Genomic DNA, 14,628 nt, shown 5'->3' with positions numbered 1-14,628 from the left:
AGGAGATTACTTGACTCTGTATTGCTGCATGGAGAATGATCCATCTTCATTAGTTTGTCCATGTATTTAAGTTCCCACATCCCTGGTATCATTCTAATAAACCTCTTCATCACCCAACAAGAGCTAAGCATCCTTCCTGAAATAATGTGTCTAGAATTGGACACAATGCTTACCCAAAAAAAAACTGCAAATGCTGGAAATTTGAAATTCAGTCAGGACAACATCTGTGCCAAAGTGAATCAAGTTAACGTTTTTGGCCAATAATCTATTGTTGGCTCCTGCATTTTCTGTGTTTATCTATATTTATGAACTTTTCCTCCTATATGCTGTTTCACAGTTTGTAAAGCTAAGGGTCCTATATATTCCCTTCAGAGATCTGTGTGTGTATGTATATATCCCCTAAATAAAATTATATCATTATTTTATTTCAAAATTGGGCTTTTGTCTTTAAAGTCATTATTCACCTATAAAGCATTGAGTAAATTCTGAAGCTGTAATGTTCCGTCATTGTAAATTTAACGTGCACTCTCAACACAGTTATGACGAGAATTGTTTTGGCAGCAATGTTGGCAGCAATAATGTTAATTACCCATTCCAGATCAGGAATATCATAATCCTTATTTTATCAACAGATTTGTAAGTTTGACTTTGTACTTGTATTTCAGCTTCAGAAGGTAGGAAAATTCTGATTTTAAGCTCCTTTTGTAGTTTGAAAGACATTAGCTTCCATGATTGTGCATTGGACATATATCTGCATTCTTGTTCAATATAATGTCAAAAATGTAAACTTTTTTGTATTTTTCTATTGACTAAATGGTAGAACTGCGGAAGGTGTAAATGAAACTGTAACTGGACTTTAGTAATTTTGTAATGAAAACATCTTTAACTTTGTTTCCTTTTTAAAATGCAGCTAAGGCAAGAAGTAGTTGCCTGCATGCGCCGTGATACAACTCTGGAGACAGCACTGAATGTGAAAGCCTATAAACGAAGTAAAAGGCAGTCATTAAGAGAGGCTCGTATCACAGAGAAATTGGAGAAGCAACAAAAGATTGAACAAGAGCGTAAGCGCAGGCAGAAACATCAGGTATGCAAATAAATTTTGAAGTGCAATTTGTATACACTTTTGTAAAATAAAGTTCTTGAATAATGTTTCAGTGGAATCTGTGCTGCTGGATTTGCACTAAAAAGAACAAATTTGCAGAGTAGCATTGCTTTGATTTATAAATAATGATTGCGACACTAACCCATAAAACATTGCGTTCAGTCAATACTGCAATAATACCATTTAATGTGTCTTTGTAATATTTATTTTGAGTGTTTGCAGGATGTAAGAATTCAGATAATTGTTGTTATAGTGTATACAAGGACCATCAAAAGGGAGGGCATACAAGGAAGCAAAAATTAGTGGGAAAACAGAAGACTGGGAAACTTTTAAAAACCTGCAGAAAGAAACTAAGAAGGTCATTAGGAAAGAAAAGATGAATTATGAAAGAAAGTTGGCAGATAACATTCAAAAGGATACTTAAGAGTTTTTTTAAATATATAAGGAGTAAAAGAGGGACACGGGTTGGTATAGGACCAATCGATAACGGTGCGGGAGAGATTATAATGGATGATAGAGATGGCAGAGGAACTAAATGAGTATCTTGCATCGGTCTTCACTGTGGAGGACATCAGCAATATACCGGATAGTCAGGGGTCTCAAGGAATGGAACTGAGTTCAGTTAAGATTACTAGAGAGAAGGTGCTAGGAAAGCTAAATGGACTAAAGACTGGTAAGTCTCCCAGACCAGATGGGGTGCATTCCTGGGTTCTGAAGGAGGTGGCTTTAGAGATTGCAGAGGCACTGGTGATAATTTTCCAGGAATCGATAGACTCTGGCATGGTTCCGGAGGACTGGAGGGTTGCAAATGTAGTTCCGCTGTATAAGAAAGGTGGGAGACAGCATAAAGGAAATTACAGACCTATTAGTCTGACATCAGTGGTGGGAAAGTTATTAGAATTAATGCTCAAGGATGAGGTTATGGAATACCTAGAGGTGCAAGGCAAGATAGGTCCAAGCCAACATGGTTTCGTGAAGGGAAGATCCTGCCTGACCAACCTATTGGAGTTTTTTGAGGAAATCTCAGGCAGGGTGGATAAGGGAGAGGCGGTAGATGTTGTGTATTTAAACTTTCAAAAGGCCTTCGACAAGGTGCCGCACAAGAGACTGATTAATAAGATGAGAGGTCATGGAATTACAGGTGGGATAACAGAATGGGTAGAGCATTGGCTGGTTGGCAGAAAGCAAAGGGTGGGAATAAAAGGATCCTGTTCTGGTTGGCTACCAGTTACTAGTGTTGTTCTGCAGGGGTCGGTGTTGGGGCCGCTTCTTTTTACTCTGTACATTAACGATTTGGATGATGGAGTAAATGGTTTTGTGGCTAAGTTTGCAGATGACACCAAGATAGGTGGAGGAGTAGGGAGTATTGAGGAGACAGGAAGGTTGCAGAGAGACCTAGATAGTTTAGGAGAATGGGCAAGGAAATGGCAGATGAGATTCAATGTTGAGAAATGTGCAGTTGTACACTTTGGAAACAGAAATAAACAGGGAGATTATTATCTAGAAGGGGAGAAAATTCAAAGTACAGAAGTACAAAGGGACTTGGGAGTACTCGTGCAGGATACCCTAAAGGTTAACCACCAGGTCGGATCGGGAGTAAGGAAAGCGAATGCTATGTTGGTATTCATTTCGAGAGGTATAGTGTATAAAAGTAAGGAAGTGTTGATGAGGCTCTATGGGGCATTAGTGAGGCCTCATTTGGAATACTGTGTACAGTTTTGGGCCCCATATCTTAGGAAGGATGTGCTGATGTTGGAGAGGGTTCAGAGGAGATTTACGAGGATGATTCCCAGAATGAAAGGGCTTACATATGATGAGCGTGTGTCGGTTCTAGGACTGTATTCACTGGAGTACAGAAGAATGAGAGGGGACCTCATAGAAACATTTAAAATGTTGAAAGGACTGGACAGAGTAGATGTGGCCAAGCTGTTTCCCTTGGTGGGTGAGTCCAGGACCAGAGGGCACAATCTTAGAATTAGAGGGTACAGGTTTAAAACAGAGATGAGGAGAAATTTCTTTAGCCAGAGGATAGTGAATTTATGGAATTTCTTGCCACATACAGCAGTGGAGGCCAGATCTTTGGAGGCGTTTAAGGAGGAGGTAGATAGGTATCTAATTAGTCAAGGTATCAAGGGATATGGGGACAAGGCCAGAAATTGGGGTTGGAATAGTTTTTTTTTCCTGCTCATGGAGCAGACTCTTTTCCCCTGCCCCCCCCCCCTTTTCTTTTTCCCCTTTTCTTTGGAGCAGACTCGATGGGCCGAACGGCCTACTTCTGCTCCCTTGTCTTGTGATCTTGAATGCAGAGGAGATTAGTTAGATAGCCATGACTTTATTAAACGGCAGAGCAGCTTCACTGACTAAAAGACTTGCTCCTCATTATGTTTGTGGTTCTAACAATCCCTTTAGTGTTTTGATGCTGCTTTCTGTTTTCTTGAGTGTTACATTTCAGCAGGCTTTTCCTTCCAGTTCAGTTGGACATTTAAAGACACCAGTGCACTATTGAAAGAGCAGGGACTGTTGACAAAACTTTCTTTTGCTCAGAAGCATAAAACTTGCATCAGTAGATCATTCTTATTTGCTACTGGTGGGACCTTTGCAGCTTATCTTGTAGTCGAAATGCAATTACTTTTTGCTTCAACCTTCTGATGTTATTTTTATGGTATTTGTTTTAGGAATATCTCAACAGCATATTGCAACATGCAAAAGACTTCAAGGAATATCATCGCTCAGTTACTGGGAAAATTCAGAAGCTTTCCAGAGCAATTGGTACTTGGCATGCCAACACCGAGCGTGAGCAAAAGAAGGAAACTGAGAGGATTGAAAAAGAGAGAATGAGGAGGCTAATGGTAATTTGGAATAGATGTTGGATATTTGGATAGTTGTATTACTTTACTGTAGAAGGTTCTTGCTAATAAAATGCCTTCTGTTGCCCTTAATGTGTGTATTAAATATGCATGTAAGAAGTGTACCACAAGGAACCAATGTTTTTCATGAGGGGTCAGTGGCAGCAATTCTGAATCCATCTTTTTTAAAAGTGCTTTTACCAGCATTCATGACTTTCTTTTAAAAGTAGAGAATGGAATGTTTGATCAGAAGATGTGTTTGTAAGACCTGTTGCAAATCTAGATTTGCATGTATGGAGTTGTACACTGGTATTTTAATTTGGATGTGGAAGATTCAGTGACTGTGAGCCATTGCATAAAAACACTGAAACGAGAACAAATCCTCTTGCGCTGTGCTGTGGAATCTGAATTTCGAAAGGCTCCCATGGATCATAAATCTTTATTAATTGGTTAATTTGGAAATATCTTTTTTACTTTTTTTGATTGCCATAGCTGTTCTTTTAAACTTGGATTGTTTTGTGGTTAGGTTTCTAATGCAAATTGGAATTCTCTCTAAACAGTTGTATATAATTTGCATTCAGATTTGCTACTTGTTTTTTTTATTTGATTTTATTTTAGAGATTTTTTTTGGTACCAAAGTTCTGGTTCATTTTCTTTGACCTTTTGATTATGAGCTGAGAAATTTAAATTATTTGGGTGCATAATAAGGATCTCTTCGATTTTGTTTTCAGTTCAAAGTAAAATATTGCAAACAGCAAATGGATCCCCTCATTAAAGCAAGAGTCATGTCAATATGGATTGATGTGGATTTTAACCTGTAAAGATGTAGACTGAAATAATTTCTGTTCAATTATTATTTTTAGTCAGATAAATCTGGGGGGGGGGGGGGGGGGGGGGGAAGAAGCAATGCTAATGAAGAGGATTATATTTAAAGCTACATTTTGTTCATTTGTACCAAAGTGCTCTTTATTAGCTTAAGTATATTTTCACTTCATTAAATTTGAATTCCTCTCTGAGTTTCTGATGGTCATTTAAAATGTTGACTCATTAGAATCTCATGACCCTCTGCCTCTTGCATCTGTGCCTACTAAATATTGATCAATTTGGGAACCTCTCTTCATTCTGCACAATTATTAGACAAACTTAAACTAAAGCTTTCGAGACACTGAACTTAGTGATATAAGGCATAGGTATCGTGCTTGTTATACATACATACATTAAAGTATGAAAGGACAAATCTAGCAAACTGTCGAATTAGTTTAATGTGGGCATTAAGAAAAATTAGTCAGATTTAGTGTTTTTAACTTAAGTTCAATTTTTATTGTTATAATTTGATCAGAAATTTTGTTAAGAAAGGTAACATTTGGCAAACCTTGAGATATGGCTTGGCAGATTGTTTGTTTTCGTTCCCCAGCTATTTGTGTTTAGGTATAGTTCTGGCCTGCCCCATGGACGCACCATGCCTTGCCACCAAAGGTTTGCTATTTCGAATCCATATTTTATTTTCAGAAAGTTTGGCCTTTCATGTATGTTTGGTATTTATATGATCAGTACACAAGTGCATTTGATAAGCTGCTTTTGCCATGTTCCAAAGCAGTAGCATGCATGCATGCATATAATAATCCTCATGGAACTTAAGGGAGCAACACATTTGATCAAATCTTACTGAATTGTTTGAAGAAGTGACAAGAATAGGTTTCAAGGGTTTTCAATGAACAGAACCAGCTGAGTTTAAAGTGTGCAGCAACTGGGACCCCAGTGAGTGGAAGAGAACCAGGGACCTGGTGAGCCAAATACGAACCATCAGAATTTTCAAATAGTAAGATAATGAATCATCGGAGCTTTACTGTAAATACAATATTGATACACTGGTGATGATTTCAGAAATAAATTCCAACTTGTGCGATAAATATAATAATCAATACATCCACTGGCAAATTCATGAATTATAGAAGCTGATTAGATTGTAGACTTTCTCTCTACAGAAAGTGCATTTAAGGTGTCTAGCATAATTGTGCTTACTAGATTAAACACACAGACAATAATGAAAAGATAGTTATATTGATGGAGTTAAATGAAGAAGCAAGGAAAGGGGCTCAAATGGATCGTAAATGCCCACATGGACCTTTTTGGCCAGACAGTGAACCATTTCTATGCTTTTTTTAAAAAAAAAAGAATCTAAACTGTCAATTAAAAGTTTATTCTTAATTTTATGAAAACAGGCAGAAGATGAAGAAGGTTATCGTAAACTAATTGATCAGAAAAAGGATAAACGTCTGGCATATCTGCTTCAACAAACGGATGAGTATGTGGCAAGCCTTACTAAACTGGTCTATGAGCATAAAGCTGCCCAAGCTGCTAAGGAAAAGAAGAAGAAAAAGAAAAAGAAGGTTTGTGAGTTGTATTTATTACTTATGTTTTCAGAATCCAGGCATGTTTTGATTTTTGTGGTGGCCTATTGTACATGGTACACTTAAGTTATATTTTAAGCTTGTTTCTTTTTTCCTGTTTTGCTTTAAATATAAATCGATTGGAAATGGTCACCTAGGTTTCTGGGTTATGCAGGTTGAATTTTGACTTTTTTATACATGTATTGATTGATGGAAGTATTTTCCACTTTCTTCTTCTTATCTTTGGTTCTTAAGTGTTTCACCTTCCAGTTTGTTTCTCTTTTCACCTTCCTGCTTTCCCCTAAAGCAATTCAATTGTAATTGGATTAATCAGGTGGAATTACTAGTATTTCAGTGTCTTTGCTCAAATTAGCATTCTACGCAAATATGCAATTTGTATTGGCAGCTTATTTGATAATAATGATGAACTAATACAGCTGAATCCTTTTAATATTTCAAAGGTAGGGGCTTTTATTCAGTATCAAAGTGCTGTCAACTTTGACACGTTAATGGCATTCTTGCCTCTCTGCTGAATTTAGCAGTTTCAGGCCTCTTTCCAGAGATTTTAGTACAATCTGAGCTGTCTTTTAAATGAGACATTTAATTGAAGATACATTTGCTTTCTCTGTTAGATGGAAAAGGTCCAATAGTACTATCTGAGGAAGTGCTGTTGTTCTTCTAAGAGTCCGTTGTCTTTCCTTCTGAATTTTCTCATTGAGGTAGATCTCGGTGTTCATAGTTAAACAGTTATCTTAATGGTGGTAATAATATTTCAATCCTTTTTAAAACCAACAGAAAACTGAGGAACCTGCTGAAGGAATGAGTTCTAGCCTTGCTCCTGATGGTGAAGTGAGTTATTTTTGTCACTGCATTACAAACTTTTTAAAATGACTTGTTGTGCCCACCAGTGTAAGTATGGTTATGAATTGGTAGTTAATTTGGGTACCCAGTGCCCATTTTGTTTACTTGCAGCATGGAAAAAGAAATGGAAATGATTAGCTAAGTGATTGAATTGCTGCCTGCTTAACGTCAGCAAAAGATTCAGGGGTCATAGATGGCATACACAAAAGTAATGTTCCTACCCGAAACGGAACATTTGAAATTAAATTTGAATAACAGAGTCATTTCATAATGTAGTTGGTCACTTTAGGAGAATTAGGAAGCATATGTTTTCTTTGACTCCTCTGATCTCCCCACAATTGTAGTGGGGCATTGTAGATTGTTTAGTAAAAGAATTTGGAGAAAGCTGGTGTGCAGCTTCCCGAAAAGCCAAATAAATTCTTTAAGTTTTGGCTACATAGGTGAGGAGATTTGGTTCAGTTCTGACAACACACAGTAGCCAAAAAAATCTCTAGAATTTGTGCTATTAAAGACCTGCTGAAGTGGATAACCTCTTCCCTTGACTTTAGAGTTCATGTGATTCCTAGCTAACTTATTCCATCTGCCACCCCGCACAAAATATTAAATATGTCCAAAACCAGAAATGAAAGTTTGGATATTTTAAATGTCTTAAACAGGTTAATGACTTAATCTGTCCTGCATGAAGTGTGGAGAATTGAAAATTAGGATCCTAGTCCATGTTTTGAGGCCATTGAAATTAGGTTAGTTGCACATTTATACTCCGTGTATTAAGCCTTAGGGATATTATTAGGGTCTACTATCAAAGAACTCTTCTTAACTACACCAGTGGAAAACCTTCCACAGCAGCCGTTTAATTAATGAAATTGACAATATTTGACATTTGTGTTGTTGGCCTGTGCCCAAACCAGTTTAGCATTCTACAGTAAACTCATTGAGGAAATTTCCAGTTACCCATTTGGGCCAAAGTGACAAGAATTTTAAGGTTTTTGTTTGTTTTGAGGTTTTATGTTCATTGATATTTAATGCATTTCTTTGATTAGTTAGTATTTTGTATGCTTAACTTCCCACCAGACTCGTAAAATCAAATGATAAAATTATTTTCTTATTTCTTTTGATGGCTTCAGCTTAATGTGTGTGGTCTTGCTTATGAATTCTATCTATAAACAAATCTATTGTATATTTGTTCAAGCTTTTGGATGAAAGCAGCCAGATGAGTGATTTGCCAGTCAAAGTTATCCATGTTGAAACTGGCAAAGTTCTGCAAGGACCTGAGGCTCCAAAAGCTGTCCAATTGGATGCTTGGTTGGAAATGAATCCTGGGTGAGTAAATCATATTTATGTTTAGTATTAAAGATGCAGGGGTGCTCCTTACTGTCTTGCCATCCTAACATTGATGTGATATGTTCCTAGTCACTGCAGCACCTCTTGGTTCTTCAGGATATACCTTTCAAATGCTGCGTGGTGCTTCCTGTTTGTTGCTGCCACTGTTATATCTCTAACTGTATTTGTTGCTTGTCATTGTCCTAGTTGACTTTTTTGGAAAATTGAGTCTCCTTGGTACACCTTGCAATATATACTTCATGAGCCCATATTTATCAGTGCTGTTGCTGTTCTGTCATACCCATCTCTCCGCTTCTGTTAAAAGGGCCATTCATGGTCAATGTACCCTTTCTTCCAGCTTGGGATTTCTTCCGCTCCTTTATAATGCCATGACATCTCACCTCACTTTTTAAAGTCTCTGATAGGTTCAGGTAATTCTTTTGAATGTGCTTCACCAAGATAAATGCCCTGACCATTGCTCCAACACTTTCTGGTTATCTTGAGACCCTCCACTGCAAACTAAAACCAGGAAACTAAAAGGATAAAAAAAGAATTTTATTAAGGTAAAAAGTGAACGATTCATTAAAGGGGGAGTCTAGATTGAAGAAAAAAATAATCTCATGCAAATTGAAGGAATGGTGGACATATTGCATGATTACCTACTTCTAATTTCAAAGAAAGATCAGATCAGAAGAGATGAGAGAATTGATTGACTGTAAACAAAAAAAGAGAAGTGGTACTGAAAATGATTGACTAAGTTCTGGAAGGAGTCCAGATATTAATTCTACAATGTTGCAAATTATCAGAGACAAAAGAAATGCATTGTAAGTAGTATCCTTTAATATGAAAGTTAACCCAGAGAAATGCAAATAATATATCATCCTTATTTAAGATATGACAAACTATGATCCATTCAGCCTAACATTCATATGGGATAAGCTGAGAAATAAAATTAGTACTCTGTTAGAGTGGAATGAGTTTCAAAAGGAAAGCATATATATTTGTGAAGGATGTGAAACATTACAAATTTAAGGAATCTCAGATAAGGTAGTGAATTGCAATGATAGAAGTGCAAAAGTTGTTGTGTTACAGGATCTTTGTTTTAGAATTCTTGCATAAGTCAGGATAAAGTTGAAGGAATGATTGTGGATAAAAAGTTGGCTTAATGACAGAAGTCGTATTTATCTGGCTGCCAGATTGTAGTGTAGGGATGATTGTCTCATCTGTAATTAATTTACATAAGTATGGGAGGACAATAGCAAATTTACATTGTTTATTAAGAAAAGGAGGTTTCAGTTAAAATATACTGTTGATCAAAGTTGTTTATTTATATATTCATGCAAAGTTCAATATCTTTGAGCATGAAGACTTCCTTACGTGCTGACAAAAACCTAATTTGATTCACTCAACCAATGAAAAGACATATTTAATATTATTTAACAACGTGCTCCTATAACATGGAAAACATCCAACTGCACTTGATAAAGTCAAAGATTTGGTTCCAAACCAACATGGAATTGTTGGGAAATGTGCCCATAAACTTCAAGTAACCATAACCTTTATTAAAGATGTGTGTAGATCTGGAGGAAGGTGGGAGTATGAGGATTTGAGCATTAGTTTTAAAAAGAGTGATGACAATGCAATTAACTCTGCAATTCAATGGGCAAGGCAGTCATTTACTGGTGTGCTAACCCCAGGCATTCATTGGGGACAGTCATTAAGTAGATCTTGATAAAGACCACCTGTGATGTAAGAGAACCTTTTATGATGTAAAATGACATTCAGTTATCTATCAGATATGCCATACTACTCCCCTGTTGCAATTTGTTACAAATGTAGAACTTTAAAAAAAAGTTGAGTATTTCACCATGGATTATTCTGGGCAGGGGTCAGAAATTTAAACATAGTTACAATTGCTGTCTAATTGACCTGTCTTTGTGTACAATCATCTAGATTATTTCAGATAAATTCCCTACAAGGAATAATCAAACAATGGCCTTGTTGGAAAGATTGGGCCATCAGTTATTTATGTGCTCATATCCAGAATTACTCAGGAGACCTAGATCATAAATTGCTGCATATATTGAGCCAATCAAATGGAAGTCAGACAAGTTATTTGAACTGATTCAAACAATAAAATACTGCAGATGCTGGGAATCTGAAATATAAAAATATATATGATAGTGAAAATACTTGGTTAGGCAGCATCTTTGGAGAGAGAAATGGTTAACATTTTGGGCTTTTCGTTGATCTGGAACGTCAACTCTAATTTTCTCTCCATTGATGCTGCTTGTCTGTCCTGCTTAGCACTTTTGGCATTTTTGGTTTTTATATTTCAATTGGTTACCTGTTTTTTGTGAAGTAGAAATCCAATAAAAAATGCATCTCTTAAATAGGTGTGTGCAGTGTTTTTGTTGACAAGAAGTGTTTCTTTATTAAGATTATTCTCTGGAAAAATACATTCTGATTTAACAGCACTTATCTCCCTTCAATTTTAAAATAAAGTCATTTTTGGGCTTTGCAGACTAGACCAAGATGTTTAGGTAATCCACAATTCATTTTCATTAAATTATTCTAGATTTTGTAATATATATTTGCATTATGTTAAACCTTTCAACCATCAACATGTTAACCTGCTATATGTTTTTCTTTTGCCACCTTTTTAGGTATGAAGTAGCCCCACGATCAGACAGTGAAGAAAGTGGTTCAGAGTACGAAGAGGAGGTTTGTGATTTTTGTGGCATATTAAAGCTTTATTTTTATTTTGTTTCACAGCTCTGACCTACTATTTTTATTTTTTTATTGGGGAATGGAATCCTGTTGCCTCTTTGTATTCTTTCAAATGATTGTTACTCACTTGTGAATCCCAGTGCCACGTGCTAACAAGAGTAAAAAGTAGGAGGCTAGAGCAAATGAATGTGTGGCTGGGATTGCAGGAGAGAGGATTTTAGACCTGAGACTATTTCTGTGGCAGATGGGGCCTGTATGGATAATTACCTCTCAACAGGACGGAGCAATATCCTAGTGAAGGGTGGGGGGGATGATGGGGTTACAAGAGCTTTGGGGGAAAGTTTAAACTAGCTTAATAGTTTGCATGCAAAATTGGGAGAGAAACTAAGCTGGAAGTAAAAGTTGGAAATGCAGTTAAGCAAAGTAAATAGACAGTAGTAACAAAGGCAAGCTAAAAATGGGGTCAGAATATGGAAAAATGTTAAAAGGCAAAATTTGGAAGCACTATATCCAAATGAAATCTGTATCTGCAATAAGGGCACAGTTATAAATGGATATGATTTATTGCCATTATAGTAACATGGCTGCAAGTTGACCAAAACCGGTAACTGCATATTTCAGAGTATTTGACATGTAGGAAGAAGTAAAAAGGAGGTTGAGGAACACTGTTGATAAGGGAAGACATCAGATCTTGGCATGGAATTGGAATCATTTTGGATGGAGCTAAGAAGCAGCAGGGGGCAGAAGTTATTAGCGGGAGTTCATTTTTATAGTCTTCTGAATAATGGTCGTAATGTAGGGCATGGTGTAAATAAGGAAATTTGACCTATGTACAGTGGGTAATATTGTAATCACGATCAAGAAATTGATAAAGGGGAAAGTAGAGAAGTAAGTAAACTAGTAAAAATCACAAAGCAGACTAAGAACTTCTTTAAGTATGTAAAAAGGGAAAAACTAACATGGGAAAATCTCGATCCCTTACAGATAATGAGAATTTATATTGGTGAATGAGAAAATGCCAGAGGAATTAAACAATAATTTATTTCTGTCTTCATTCAAAAGACTTCCCAGAAATACTGACGAGTTAAGGGTCCAGTGCAAGTGAAGGAATAAAAGAAATTATTTAATTGTTTCTTTAAAAAAAACTATCAGGGAAGTTGATGACCCTGAAAACTATGAATCCCAAAAGATGTGTACACAGGTGTACAAATTCAGTTTCCTTTCTTTAAAAAGAAATGGATGTATCTGCTATCAAGCAAGTGTAACAAAGCTTCACCAGACTAGTTCTTGGGATGGCACATCTCTCCCATGAGGAGAGTTTGGTTAGGCTAGGCTAAAATTCTCTAGGGTTTAGGAGATTGAGAGGTAACCGTATTCAAAGTTCTTAGAGGGCTTGACAAGATAGATGCTGGGAGTCTAGAACTAAGAGTTTTGGTATCAAAATAGATTATTTGGCACAGGATTGAGAAATTTCATCGCTCAGGGTGTTATTTGGAATTGTCTATCCTGGAGGGCTTTGGAGATTCGGCCATTTTCATTCAAAACTGAGTGATAGACTTGTGGATATTACAAGAATTGAGATTGGCATGATAAGGTAAGAGAATGGCATTTGAGATAGAATACCAGGCATGATCTTGTTAAATAGCAGAGCAGGCTCAGTGGGCCAAATGATCTACTGCTGCTCCCTATTTCTTAGGTTTATGTTATTACTCTTGGTTACCCTTAAATATAAGCTATTTGACTTTGGGAGCAACATGTCTAAGCCTGGTCTACATTCAACTGACATTGACATGCTTGAAAAGACACCAGAAGTCACTGTGTATTGTGCCAGAACAATGCTCCCCATTTACTGCCATTCCTGACTTTGAGTAACTCTGACAGGATTGCAGTTCTTCAAATCTCTCTGGCTCAATTTTATGCATTGATATGTTAGTACTATTTTTGAAGGTATTTAGATTATAATTTAAATTTGCAGGTTGACTAGAATCTAATTTGAGAAATGTTGGAAATACAGTGCTTTTAGTTCTGACTGATTTGTATTATTGTTGATTACTTATGGAGAGAGAGAAAACATTTTTATTAAATAGAAACAAAGTGCTGTAAATTAGTGGCTTGAGCATTGGTTAACTTTTCAGGAAGGTGACATTTCATCAGAACTAGGTTAGAAATAAGTTTAATGTTGGAGACAAAAGGCGGGGGTGTGGAGAGAGCAAAATCTGAGGGGCTGAAGACGAGAAGAGAATGAATAATTAATGGGAGTGGTGCTGGCTGATGGTGGTATAGTTGGTGAATTTTTGGGAGAATAATACAAGTGAAATCTGAAAATACCAGTAGAAGCGGCAAATAAAACTACATGCTGGATATGTGAAGTACAAGGCTAGAGTAGTTGTATGAAATTTATTGGTCCATTGTTGAGTTCGGAAGCCTGTATTATGCCTGGTCAGAAGGTCAGTTGTTCCATGAGTTTCCATTGAGTTTCATTGGGACAGTATAGGAGGCAAAAAACAGATGGGCTGGGAATTAAGGTAGTGAGGTAGGAGTGGGCTGGGAATTAAGGTGAAAGGCAACTGAAAGCAGATGTTCATCCTTGCCTACCAAATGGAGGTGTTCTACAAAGGAGTCACTTTTCTGTATTCATTTCCAAAAGAAGACGAGTCTGCATTATAAGCACCATGCGGTATACTAAATTAGAAGGAGGCTTCATCTGGAAGGAGTGTTTGGGTCCCTGGACAACTGAATAGGGAAAGTAAACTGGCAAGTGTTGCAAGAAGATATTGTGAGAAGGGGGCTAGATATTGGTGGAAATGGAAGAGTGAGCCAGAGCATCCTGCAAGGAAAAATTTCTTCAGAATGCTGAAAGGGAAGGGGGTGATGTGTCTGTTGCTCACCTTGGGGAAGTTAAATCATCTTTCATAATTTTCACTGAATGTACAAACCTGTTTGTGTGTGTCTGTGTTTTTGGTCTTTTTGACTGTGGGATGACCCTTGTAGATGTTTGCATCAGTTAGCCAATCAATTCTGTTTAAAGAGACAGCAGATGCTGGAATCTGGAGCAGCAAACAATCTGCAGGGAGGAAAGGAATTGTCAACATTTTGGCTCAATCCTGCATCAGGGCCAAAGTATTTGTTTAGCTATTCACCTCATTTCACAAGTTCTGTGTAGTATAATATCTCTGTCATGTTTAGCTTAAGTACAAGATCTGTTTTGTGTTAAGGAGGAAGATGAAGAAACACCAGTTGCACCTGATACTGAAGATAAGAAGATTATTGTTTCTAACATTGAAGATGTATCTGACTTTTTTGCCAAGCAGATAATTGAGTATGTATTAAAATTTTTCTGGTTTACAGTATAGAATTTTAAGAAATTGCAGTGGACCAC

General features: G+C 36.8%; 1 protein-coding gene across 3 annotated transcripts in view; it reads left to right on the top strand.

Moving 5' to 3' along the window:
- Positions 1–14,628, top strand: part of smarca2 (SWI/SNF related, matrix associated, actin dependent regulator of chromatin, subfamily a, member 2) — a 111,593-nt gene that overhangs the window by 39,150 nt on the left and 57,815 nt on the right. For all 3 annotated transcript variants that reach the window (XM_052019371.1, XM_052019372.1, XM_052019370.1), the window contains exons 8-14: positions 911–1,084; positions 3,778–3,951; positions 6,171–6,338; positions 7,134–7,187; positions 8,389–8,519; positions 11,186–11,243; positions 14,465–14,568. In XM_052019371.1, the coding sequence (XP_051875331.1) occupies positions 911–1,084; positions 3,778–3,951; positions 6,171–6,338; positions 7,134–7,187; positions 8,389–8,519; positions 11,186–11,243; positions 14,465–14,568 (863 nt within the window). The remainder of the gene's footprint in view (positions 1–910; positions 1,085–3,777; positions 3,952–6,170; positions 6,339–7,133; positions 7,188–8,388; positions 8,520–11,185; positions 11,244–14,464; positions 14,569–14,628) is intronic.

Source organism: Pristis pectinata, chromosome 7 (assembly GCF_009764475.1).
Source record: "Pristis pectinata isolate sPriPec2 chromosome 7, sPriPec2.1.pri, whole genome shotgun sequence".
Classification (NCBI taxonomy): domain Eukaryota; kingdom Metazoa; phylum Chordata; class Chondrichthyes; order Rhinopristiformes; family Pristidae; genus Pristis; species Pristis pectinata.
The sequence above is the reverse complement of the archived record's forward strand: the minus strand, read 5'-3'. Positions and strand labels throughout refer to the sequence as shown.